Source organism: Ruditapes philippinarum, unplaced genomic scaffold, assembly GCF_026571515.1.
Source record: "Ruditapes philippinarum isolate M1 unplaced genomic scaffold, ASM2657151v2 ctg2012_1_1_1_1, whole genome shotgun sequence".
Taxonomy (NCBI): Eukaryota; Metazoa; Mollusca; class Bivalvia; order Venerida; family Veneridae; genus Ruditapes; species Ruditapes philippinarum.
Window position 1 is genome coordinate 450938 of NW_026864155.1, and position 13113 is coordinate 464050.

Sequence of the window (13113 nt, forward strand, 5' to 3'; positions counted from 1 at the left end):
AAAAACCCCGGTATGAGAGGAAAAAACCCTTGGGAAAATCCAAATTTTAAAAAGAAGGAAAAACTTAGAGGGTCGTCATTAATTTACAAAAAAGAAATAAATCGAAACAAAGTCAATTTTTTATAATACATACCAATTTAAAACTCATTTTTGTAAACATCTTTGGGAATTTTCCAACTGCTTGGGTAGTGTCGATAATGAGGGTATTTTTAATTGGAACAAAATTAAAATTTTTGTAAATTTTTGAAAAATTTAACAATATAAAAAAAACCTTTAAACTAGTCTTTCAAGATTCTGCAACTTGATATCTAAAAATAACCTTTAAATTATTGGTTCTATAGTTTCAAATAACCAGACTTTGGTGTTAGATGTCAAAGTAAACACCTGTTTAATTGTTCAAAAATACTGATTGTTAATCACATAATTTTGCACATCCCAGATTAAAGCATAATTATTATATATACATTTACTATTAAACAATTTACTGGGACCCTAAAATTAAAAAAAAAACTGGCTTTCTTCATCTTACATATTAAACGTTTCACAAGTAAACCCATCTCACTCATTATTACCTCCCCTGGCCATTCTGATATAACATATACTTAAGGGGGCAGGGGACATATTCGAATGATGGCCCCAGTCAAATTTATTCATAACTCAGACATGGTGTTTTTAAGGTACTGAAAACATTTCATATTTCTCTGTCATTGTAATTCTTTCATGTTTGTGTGTAGGAAATGAGCAGTATTTTTAAGGTTTTACCCGAAACGTAGAATTTTGGTAGCTTCATGTATGTATTTTTGACTCTCCGAATGGAATGAAAAAGTTAAAAATCAAGCTTTGTCAGTTGGCATCAAACAAGTAAGAAATTTTGGATAAATTTTGTGAAAAATCTTAACGTATGACAGACACTTTATTGGTCATTTTTGAAAATGCCATCAATTGCACTATGTGTTAGTGATGTTTTTAAAGGGATCGGGTGAATTCTGGAGTATGCTGCACCTTCATGAAGATTGCCCATATTGGTATATTTTAGGTGCGATTTTTTTTGAGTGGGGGTAAATAAATTTGCTGTCACTCATTATTTTTAGGAGCAATGCATGAAAACTATTATTTTGTTCAATGTATGTCATATATCCCTGAATAATGCTGGGCAACTGGTTATCTGTTTGTGTAACAGATTTTGAAATATTTAGAATTGTGTTTCTGGCCACACTGAACTAAAAAATTGTTCATTTTTTGGTTCCCTGCCCCCTTAAGATAGTTAAGATAAAAATCTCTCATAATTCTATTTTCTTTATGTAAACTGATAACAATCTTTAACATATTGGTAGCTATAATAATATTTTGCTGCATATGTATGAAAGAATTTGACAACTCACGTAATTCAACAGTTTATATTGACTTTTTCATATTTTGTCAATTAAATGTATATATATGCATGTAGAATATTGACCCCAAAAATGGCTGTAACTTTTGAGCAGGGAGGAAAATATTGTAAAAATCTTGAACTACCTATTAGTAAATATGTTAGCTGACTGATTTCATGATTGATAATGTTTTTTGTTTTAACATCATATACTTAAGTACCTAAAGAAACAATCATGCCATTCAATATTTCACATATTGGACAGTTTTCATATTGAACATTGTTGACTTAAAACCACCAGCTCCTTACTACTGTGAGTTCAAATCCTGCCAGAGACATTCAGATAAGAAAGCTTACAGATTGTCGGTGGTTCTACTCAGGTGCCCACTTGTGTCTGAAATAATTTACCTGGCGGTTTTTCTCCACCAGTTATGCTGGAAAGCGGCCAGATGAACTTAACAGTGTTGATGTGAGGAAAAACCCAACCAATCCCAATCAATAGTATTGGGACTGATTTTGGTTAATATAATTTAAGGATAATTTTCCAGCACCAGTCATATGCATTTTTCCTTCCTAATGTTCTAATTGAAGGAGATCTCCCACTGAACTAAACAGGTAGAGGTTGCTGCAATAGGATTAGTAATCAAGATGTCGCTGGTTTGATCTAAGTTTGAGGCGTAATTTCGCCGTGACAATTGATCTAAGACTTTGAGTCAGTAATCATTTGTCTCACAGCGCTGATTCAGAAATCATGTGGGATTAGTTAAGTAGTTGGTTATTTTTTTGGAAAAATTGGTGATTGCTGGTTTTCTATGTTAATTATTAGTTTTTTTAGCAAAAAAATTACGATGACTAACTGCACGTTTAAACCGGTGTCGTGTATGCGCTTATTTAAAAGCAATATTAAATCATTATTTATTGACGCAGTTCACTATTTCTTTCAAAACGTGTTAATAATTTTCTACCAGATAGGCTGATAAAATTTCATTACAATACACGCTGACGTTCAAAAGATATTTAAAAAGTCCAAGAATTTTTGGTTAACCCCCCTTGTTACCGGTATGCCAAATAAACAAGGCAAACATACTTAAAGACGTCATTCCATATTCTTCACAGCTTTGAAACAAATGATCCTGTTCTTGTGCGGACAAACTTTTCCCCTTTTCCTTTTGGTAGCCTAAAATTCCTGCAAAAAGAAATGAGAATGATAAATCTAGCATAGTTGTGGTTCGGAATTAAGTCCCCATGGTACACTGTCCTGTATTGTGCAAACAGTAATCACATGCCAGATTTTTTTTTTGCATATTCTGCAATATTTTAGGGGTTTTCCTAAATAAATAAATAGGTCATGGAAATTTACCTCATTGCACTTCATCCAAAAATGTGTAGGCATGACATCATTTTGGATCATGTGACTCATCTGGCATCCCCCCATGCCAGATAAAATTTCTAGTGTCAGTGAAAATTACAGAAATGCAAGTCATGCCAGAAAATAATCACTTTCAATCCTTTTCATAATTTAATTTATTAATTAAAACATATTTATTCAAAGCTGCATGCCTCCAGATGAGCCAAAATATTTCAAGAAAAGATCCAAGTTATTTTTTAAAATGTTACATGCCGTTTAAGACTGCTTTTTCAGTATTTTATCTCCATATGTCTACTGTGTTATCAACACAGTAAGGGCTGTTTTTGCATATGTTGATCACTTTTCTGTAATTTTCGTGGATTGTAAGAGCCGATTGCAATATATAAATTACTTTATTTGTTCACCTCATAATCTTTTACTTTTAAATACATTTCCAAAATTTTCATGAAAGTTAACATGAATCTGGAGGCGTGCTGCTTTTAGCTCGATCCAATATCTATAGACTTTCAATTTTTGTAACTACATATAAATATGATAGACAACAGGTTGTTTATATACTTACTGTCATATACAGGCTTATCAATCTTTTCTGCAAGAAATTCCATGCCTGCTTCAATAAGACAGAGCAAAAATTTAGAATACCAATGTATTTGTCTATTTGATAACATGCCCACAATTAAATCTAAAGCAGCTTCATGATTGCTTTCATTTTTAGCAGTATTCTGTAAATTTTGACTTTCTCTTCCTATAATCAGTTTGTGTTGTAATAGCACAGGTAAGATTTCAACTATATCTAAATTCTCACAGATGACCTTCATCACCCTCTGAATTTTTTCCTTTTGTTGACCAGCATAAGACGGCATTTGCTTTCCTTGTAGGATATGCGACACCTTTTGGTTTTCTGAAAAAATAAAGAACAGATTCAATTTCTCTTAACAAAAGGCTTAGGTGAGCTCTAGGCTGAAATTTTGATTTCATTTATAGCATCTTTATTGCGCTTATGTTACCTACTTATGCATCTGAGCTAAAGCATTTATGTAACTTTTGTAAAAGACCACCTGAGGGTCATCCCTGGACTTGGCTAAATTCTACATTGAGGTTTTAGATTTAACTTGACCATATCCATGCAGGATGGCTCACAGCAAACCTCAGGCTATTACAACAAGAGGGCCATGATGGCCCTGAGGTCGCTCACCTGTATATAGGCCCCCCCCCCCCGGGCCAATTTTAACCCAAGGGCTTTTATTTGAACAAACTTGGTAGACACCAATAAGAAGCTGTTTCATGCTAAACATCTAAGCTCTAGCTCATTGGGTTTTTTCAAAGATTTTTTAAGTTTTTACTATACACATATAGTTAAAAACAATGATACCCCTGGGGCGGGGCCAGTTTTGACCCCAGGGCTTTTATTTGGACCAACTTTGTAGATACTTACTAGAAGATGTTTCATGCTTAATATCTAAACTCTAGCTATTTGGGTTTTTTCAAAGAAGATTTTTTAAGTTTTTGCTATACACATATAAGGAAAATCAATGACCCCCCGGGCGGGGCCAATTTTGACCCCAGGGCTTTTATTTGAACAAACTTTGTAGACACTCACTAGAAGATGTTTCATGCTTAATATCTAGACTCTAGCTATTTGGGTTTTTTCAAAGAAGATTTTTTAAGTTTTTGCTATACACAATATTAGGAAAATCAATGACCCCCGGGGCAGGGCCAATTTTGACCCCAGGGCCTTTATTTGAACAAACTTGGTAGACAACCATTAGAACATGTTTCATGCTAAATATCTTAGCTCTAGCTCTTTGGGTTCTTTAAAAGAAGATTTTCAAAGTTTTTACTATATATGCATACAGGGTCAAAATCAATGACCCCCTGGGGCCGGGCCAATTTTGATCCCAGGGCTTTTATTTGAACAAACTTGGTAGACAACCATTAGAACATGTTTCATGCTAAATATCTTAGCTCTAGCTCTTTGGGTTCTTTAAAAGATGATTTTCAAAGTTTTTACTATATGCATATAGGGAAAATCAATGACCCCCTGGGGCGGGGCCAATTTTGACCCCAGGGCTTTTATTTGAACAAACTTGGTAGACACTCACTAGAAAATGTTTCATGCCAAATATCTAAGCTCTAGCTCTTACGGTTTTTTAAAAGAAGATATTTTAAGTTTTTTCTTTCGGTTGCAATGGCAACCAGAGTTCTGCATGGAATTAAATTCTTAAAGGTGACCACCAAAGGAACATTCCTGTGAAGTTTGGATGAAATTGGCTTAGTGGTTTATGAGGAGATGTCATTTAAAGTAAAAGTTTACGGATGGACGGACGGACGCCAGACGGACGCCGGACGAAAAGCGATCACAAAAGCTCACCCTGTCACTTTGTGACAGGTGAGGTAAAAAGCTAACATCTGAACATTTTGTGCTTAGGTGAGCTACCAATTATTCCTAATTGATTAATACTGTGTACTTAAATAATAATAATTTATACAATGTCACAATAAAACTTGGAACAACACATTGTAAGACAAAATCATATTTGATTAAGCAGATTACCCAATTCAAACTGAAACAAATTCACCAATGTCGAATATCTGCCAGGTTTGTCCTTCATATCTAGGATAACTCCAATCATTTCATTTGTTACAACAGAGTCATCAGCTCCTTTTTTAGCTTGGCTTCTAAACTGTTTCTTCTGATCTTTACATACAAACAAAATATGGTGGTCAATAAACATGCACGCATACTGTGGAGCGCAAAAATTTAAAAAAAAAAAAAAAAAAAAAAAAAAATACAGAAAAATTGAGTAAGAGTTCAAGGAATGATGTACAAAAATTCTATTATTCACATATTCATTTAAGCCTTACCTGGCTAAAACAAGAACCTGTTGAACCGGTTGATGCTCCCCAAGAAGGTTTTGGACACAGGAAAGTATAAAAAAATGAACAAAGGGCAAACACTCCAAAATTAGGCAAGGCAAAGTTATGGTTTTTTTCACTGCACTTCTATTTAATGAGATCTATCTATCTATAAAGTTTCGTGATGATATCTCTTATAGTTTCAGAGTTATGTCCTAGGTAAAATTCAAAGTGTAAAAATGAACAAAGGGCAATAACTCCAAAATAAGACAAGGCTGTGTTTAGGTTCTTTATCATTGCAGTTCTATCCAATGAGATCTATCTTCCTACATATTTTCATGTTGATATCTCTTATAGTTTTAGAGTTATATCTCGGACAAAAGTCAAAAAGTAAAAATAAACAAAGGGCAATATCTTCAAAATAAGGCAAGGCAGAGTTATGGTTCTTGAGCACTGCAATTCTACCAAATGAGACCTATCTACCTACAAAGTATTATGTTGATATCTCTTATAATTTTAGAGATAATGTCTAAACAAAAAGATTTTTTAAATCTATTCTAATAATTCCTTATAATACATATTTGCCCTTTCTACAGGAAGAAATATTCCCAACCCAGGCATTGGGGGTTCAAGTTATACTGGCCTGCATACAACCAATGATTTCACATAATCATGACACTAGACAGTACAAGTAAGAGATTGGTTAAAAATCAAATATGCTATTTTTAGCTCTTTTACTACATTTGAACTAAACTAGAACTATCACTAAATGTGATTAATACACCTGCAAAACTGCTTCGGAAATGAAGAAGTTACTAGTAACAGAATACCTTGAAAAAGAATTGAAATAGAGTTATGGTTGTGGCAATTAAAGATAGTTGTGGTTCTTGTATTCTTTTCAATGTATTTGACCATTGATGAAATTTTATTGAATTATTCTGTAATAAGTCTAGAAAGAGTTACGCTTCTTGAGCACTGCAATTCCTCTCATTGCGCTTGACCATTGTATGAAGTTGCTGAATTCTAAACATTAGTTTTTAAGTAAGCCATAGGACGAGGAATAGGAACAAAGGACAATAACTCTACAAATACTGAAGATGGAGTTATGGTTACTGTACACTGCACTTCCTCTCATTGGGCTTGACCATTGTATGAAGTTGTATTGAATTCCAACCACTAGTTTTCGAGTTATGCACTGCACAAACAAGTAACAAAGGGCAATAACTGTAATCAGTCAAAATACAGCAACAATGTATGGTTCTTGTGCACTGCACTTCATCCCACTGCCCTTGACCATTTAATGAAGTTTCATTGAATTCCAGCCATTTTTTTTCAAGTTATGCACTGGACAATAAAAAGTAACAAAGGGCAAAAACTCTTAAGTAAGTCAAGAAAGACGCTGTGCACTGAGCTTTCTCGCAATATACTTAACCATCGTATAAAATTGTTTTTTGAATTCCAACTAGTAGTTTTAAAGTTATGCTCTGGACAAAAAGAAAGCAACGGAAATGTAACAAAGGGCAGTAACTCTATAACTACCTCTGGACAGAGTTATGGTTATTGTGCACTGCACTTCCTCTTATTGTGCTTGACCATTGTATGAAGTTGTTTTGAATTCCAACCGGTACTTTTCAAGTTATGCTGTGGACACGGAATAGTATCAAAGAGAAATAACTCTGTAATCTGTCAAAATTATGTTATTGTTTTTGTGACTGCACTTCCTCTTAATGTGCTTGAGGATTGTATGAAGTTGTATTGAATTCCAACCATTACTCTTCAAGTTATGACTCTTCAAGTTATGGTGAGGACAAAAGAAAGCAATGGAAAAGAAACAAAGGGCAATAACTCTGTAATTACTTCAGATATAGTTATGGTTCTTGAGCACTGCACTTTCTCTTATTGTGCTTGACCATTGTATAAAGTTGTTTTGAATTTCAACCAGTAATTTTCAAGTTATGCTCCAGACAAGGAAAAGTAACAAAGGGCAATAACTCTGTAATTAGTGTAGATGGAGTTATGGTTCTTGTGCACTGCACTTCTTCTTAATGTGCTTGATCATTATATGAAGTTGTATTAAATTCCAACCATTAGTCTTCAAGTTATTCTCCGGACAAAAATTAAGCAATGGAAAAGTAACAAAGTGACTCCTATATACCTCCCCCACTTCGTTTCGGGGGTATAATAATGTTTAAATGAGAATTTTCTACATTAAATAAGATGAAGAATTACCTAGAGTAAAATGCTTAAAAAACATAAGATCTCTGTAGTCAACAGTCTTGGCTATATAATCACGGAAAGCTTCAAGAAAAAACTCAATCTGTATTTCTTTTTCCTTGTCCACAGGCTCCATCTCCTCTCCGTTGGAAGCCATCGTATAATACAAGGACAAGAGTAAGTTACAATATATCTTCAAAAGGTTTATCACCGGCAAGAGAATTAATTGTCATCATCTAATATATTAACAAAAATGTCAAAATAGCATACTGCATCTGAAAAAAAAAAGAAAATAAAATAAATAAAATAAAACTGATAAAATATTGAAGTTTGAAATGAAATCTGAGATGTATTTTTTCTTTTCATTCAACTGAACATAAAATAGTGTTTTGTTATGATAAAATACATGGTAGAAAAAAAAGATTTTTAAGGCACTTAAAGATTTTTAAGACATTATTTTTTAAGTCCAAGTTTGTGAGCATTATTTTATAGCATTTTTATCATATTTTTGGATTAAAGTTATTAAAGATGTAACAAATCAACATGGCCAAGTGGTTAAATCGTCGTAATAGTAATCTAATGATAGCTAGCTGCATGGGTTCAAACCCTGCCAGGGGCAAGTCGTTGTTTCCTTGAGAAAGAAACTTTAAACTCATTGTTCAGTACTGGCTGGTTCCAGGAAAGGATTCGGCAGTGTGTCTATAAGCTTATAGCTTCCTACACAATCGAACTAAAATAAATTCTGTATAAATGTCACGGTTCAGAACTGTTCACAATTTAGGGGAGAAAGTGTGTAAGCGGCCGGATAGCTCAGTCGGTAGTCACGGTACGGTATTCCGAGGGTCCCGGGTTCGAGTCCCAGTCAGGCTGCATATTTTTCTCACCCGTTGACATTTGGCACCCAACATGGGGCCGTGACTGATATAGCTCAGAGTTTAATTTAAAATTGCTCTGTAACAATGTGAAATTCGAGGACGAATTTCAATATAGCAGGGGAGTATGTCACGGTTCAGAACTGTTCACTATTTAGGGGAGAAAGTGTGTAAGCGGCCGGATAGCTCAGTCGCTAGAGCCACGGTACCGTATTCCGAGGCTCCCGGTTTCAAGTCCCGGTCAGGCTGCACATTTTTCTCACCCTGTGACATAAACCAAATCAAATGTATCAGTCTTTTTTAATGAATGAAAGATTGTAGATCTGTTTGACCAGTGTACAGTACAACTAAATAAAACTTTTGTTGGTTCAAATTGAGAAAATATTTGACCGGCGATGTCTTCTGCAACGTTAAACGCAAATACATAAGTCTGTAATGTAATGTAAAAGACACTTCACACCTCAACTTCAAGACACACCACTTCACCCCAAAAATCACTAAGACCCTTCACACCTTAACACTTATTATTTTTATAGAAAATATTTCTATTAAACATACGCTTTGTCTATGTAAATTTTCTTTACTTTTAGGTAATGTTTGTCTATGAAAATTTCTTTACTTTTAGATAATGTTTGATAAAGATATTTAACTGTTTAATAAATTTGGCAAACAATTTTTTGTCAGAAGTTGACAGAATAAATAAGACACGAGAACCAGAAGCATACATACCGTGTTTTGTTGTAAATGTTTGGACAATAGGTCAAATTAATAATGATAAAAATCAATTTTTAACGCCAAGATTCAAAGAAAATAGTTCAATTTTCCGAAAATATTTACTTTCGGTTTTAGATTTCTCCGATTATTGACGGAAAGAGCCGAAAAGTTGCGAGTGCACTAATCACCCCAAAGATATCAAAAACACCGGTATAGATGGATACCGAAAATAAGCTATTTTCGCGAAAATAAGATCGCGGCTACGAAAATAAGATTTATTTTTTAAATAGTGCATTTATCTGTTGAAATAATTATGTAAGTAATATATTTATAAATTCATTGAATGAATTTACAGCAGATTAAAATTTCGGAACCAAAAAAAATATTTTAAAAAGTGAAGTTTGAGCCGAAAATACGATCGTACGAAAATAGCTTAAAGCGAAATTGGTAAGATAGGGTCTACGAAAATAATATTTATAAAATAACCAGAAACAACGACTACAAGAATAAGATCTACTGCATATAGAATATGTACGAAAATAAAGTCTATACTGTTCAGTACTCTACGAAAATATATAAGACCCGTAAGTTTGAAAATTATGTAAAATTATGTATGAAAATACTACATGTACGAAAATAAGATCCAATTGATGGTCTATACGAAAATAAGATATGTAAACAATTAAAATCCGTATATATGTATTGATATTTGTACGAAAATTAGATCTAATTGAAAATATGATCTTTGCCAAAATAAGATATATATACGAAAATGAGCTTTGTTAAAAAAAATACATGTATGAAAATACTATACTGCATATGTACGAAAATAAGATCTGTTAAAACAATTACTGCATGGATTGATATATCTGCACGAAAATAAGATCTACTCGTAAACGAAAATAAGATCTCTGCAAAAATAAAATCTGTATGAAAATTATGTTTTCGACAAAGATTTTTACAAATATTTTTATAAGATCTGTGAATATGAAATTTGCATGAAAATGATTTCCTTACGAAAATAAGATCTATACGAAAATAATACAAATGTATTAGTATGAACATAATATCTGTTTCAAAAATGATACGAAAAAGAGATCAAAATCTGTAAGCAAATAAGATATCTATATGAAAATAAGATATCAATATGGAAATGAGTTTACCAATATAAAGGATAATTAAAAATACATGTAGATTCTAATATGAAAATAATATCTATATTAAGTAAAAGAAAAGTATATAACTTTATTGCTTTAAGTGCTTTAATTAGATAATGCATAAACAAGTTATTTCTATTGAAATATAATGAATTGAAAATGAATTGAATTGAAATATTTGAGAGAAGGAAAAAACTAATAAAACGTATGGCACGTGCACATGATTACACACAATATTGCACATAATTATTTCAACAGATAAATGCACTATTTAAAAAATAAATCTTATTTTCGTAGCCGCGATCTTATTTTCGCGAAAATAGCTTATTTTCGGTATCCATCTATACCCCAAAAACACACAGAGAATCACAAGAAACACGTCAAGCAAACCTAAAGACAGCATCAATACTACTCAAAAACTTACTTAATAATTAAGACAATAAAAAAATGAATTGTTGTTACTTTTATAAGTTTCATTACCATACTATTTGATTCATATGAAACTCGACTCGCTGACTTAAGCTTCTCCGATTTGAGACCTCTCCAAAATCTATCTTTCAACTTGAACTTAAATTCAACTTGGTATCGCATTTTCTATCATCCATTTCTTCCTCATCTACTGCATATTGAAATAAGGTTTCTACTCTTAGGGGCCATGTTCATTTTCCTTCTGTGTGGCCGAGTAAAAGTCTTGGGCAATTCTATCGCTCGTCTTCACATTTCCAAGAGAATTCCTAACGGCTTGCACCATAGCGTATTCAGGATATATTCCTGTTTCTTGTAAGCAGTTCACTTCAACTTTCCACTGCTCAAAGTGACTTCCGTCAAAGTTTGGAATCTTTGGTAGGCCTAATTTAAATAGTGGATATCCCTTCGAAGTTTAGTCAAGTCATCGTCTTTCGTTTCAGTCATTCGATCCTTTAGGATTTTCTCTTTCTATTTCAACAGATCAATTTTCTGTTCCATCGCTTGTTCTTGACGCATACGCTTAATCATTTCTTTCTTTCTATATCCTATCATTTTCATTTCTCTGTTTATTTAGCTCTATCTTCAAGAAAATTTATTCTTTAATCCTGCAGTTCTATTTCAGCCTTTCTCTTCATTTCTAATTCATACTGTAACTTTCTATCTCTCTCTAATATCATCTGTCTCTTCTTTTCTTCCTCAAGCTGTAATTTTCTCATCTTTACACTTTCTCTTTCATAGCGACTTGATTCAATCATTATATCACTCTATCTGCTTTTAATCTAAGTAAGTCTGCCTCTTTAATCTATAAAATATATCTGGTACTCATATATAGTCACAATTAATTAACATATATGATATGCATAGAATACAAGAATGAAATAAGAAAAGCCTAATTTTGATTGTTTAACACAGATAACAATCATGGCATATTAACTGTAAAAAATGCCAACTGTTTGACATGCATCTCTTCACTTCGGTACCAATGAGACTATTGTTTTTTTTTATTCAGTAAACCTATATGATATTTAATTATCATCATGTATATACAATACACTTTATTCAGCTTTAAACTTACACAATTTGTAGCAATAACAATCAACTCAAATACATGAGAAATGGTTTACACAGGGTATTTATTGTTGTCAATCCACAATTATAATAACTTTTGAGACTTAATTTTCAATTTTACATAGAGCAAAATGATGCACATATATTTGTGAAGTTGTCGTTTCGTGACTTTGTTGCAAAGTTAGTATGTTTTGTAAATTTGTAACATTAATTCTTTTTATTTGTTGACACTAAATTTTCAATATTCTTCAATGCTGACTATCATTTCCTGTAAAACAAGTTTCACTAGAAAATCCCCGTTCTTCCGCCTCCCTAAATGATATTATTGTCCGAGTCATATGTAAGCATTCATAAACTTGACGTTTGATACTAGATTCGTCTTACTTCAGTATTTTAAGCCAGAATTTTTACATTCGTAACTTACGTATATAATTAACGACACTCTGTCCAACTCATAATAGAGTGCATGACTATTAATTGTGTTGTCATTTTACGCACAGAATTTTCTATGAAACTTTGTGTGAATTCATACGTTTTAGGTATGGGCATGGGTTTGAACCAATATCCTTACTTCCAAAATGGAGAATAAATGAAACTAAGTCAAAAAGATGCAATTTTCATGTAATTTTATTGTAGTTACTACTTCTAAGGGATAAGTTTTTTCAAGATTTGTTTTCTTCAAAACTGCGAGTGTCAAGTGCTGTGTGGCTGCTGTAAAAAGTTGCCCCGTACTTCATTTTAGTGCTGTTATATTTTTCTGGTCCATCGGGACCATGAACTTATAGTGTTGAAAATTGAGTACCGCTAAATCCGGTGCTAGGGACGTGATGTTGCACTTTTTCATTATCCCTTATGCATGGAAAATAGAGGATAACCAAACTTTACTTTTAAATTAACTTGTTACATATGATGGTCCCCTATGGTATCACTGTTCTTATTATTTCCAGCAAATTGTACAAATAAAAAGAACTTATATTTACTATTTTATTGAATTGTGTTTACCTGTCGCATCTTGACTTTAAAATA

At 32.8% G+C, this 13113-nt stretch overlaps 1 protein-coding gene across 1 annotated transcript; it reads right to left on the reverse strand.

The window, feature by feature from the left end:
* Positions 1-2394: 2394 nt before the first annotated feature.
* Positions 2395-9555, reverse strand: LOC132724622 (uncharacterized). The gene is made up of 5 exons (XM_060709556.1): positions 9410-9555; positions 7824-8083; positions 5293-5436; positions 3301-3639; positions 2395-2555 (listed from the first exon to the last, which is right to left on the reverse strand). The coding sequence occupies exons 2-5, from the start codon at positions 7963-7965 to the stop codon at positions 2410-2412; spliced, it is 771 nt and encodes a 256-aa protein (XP_060565539.1). The 5' UTR covers positions 7966-8083; positions 9410-9555; the 3' UTR covers positions 2395-2409.
* Between the last annotated feature and the right edge of the window lie 3558 nt (positions 9556-13113).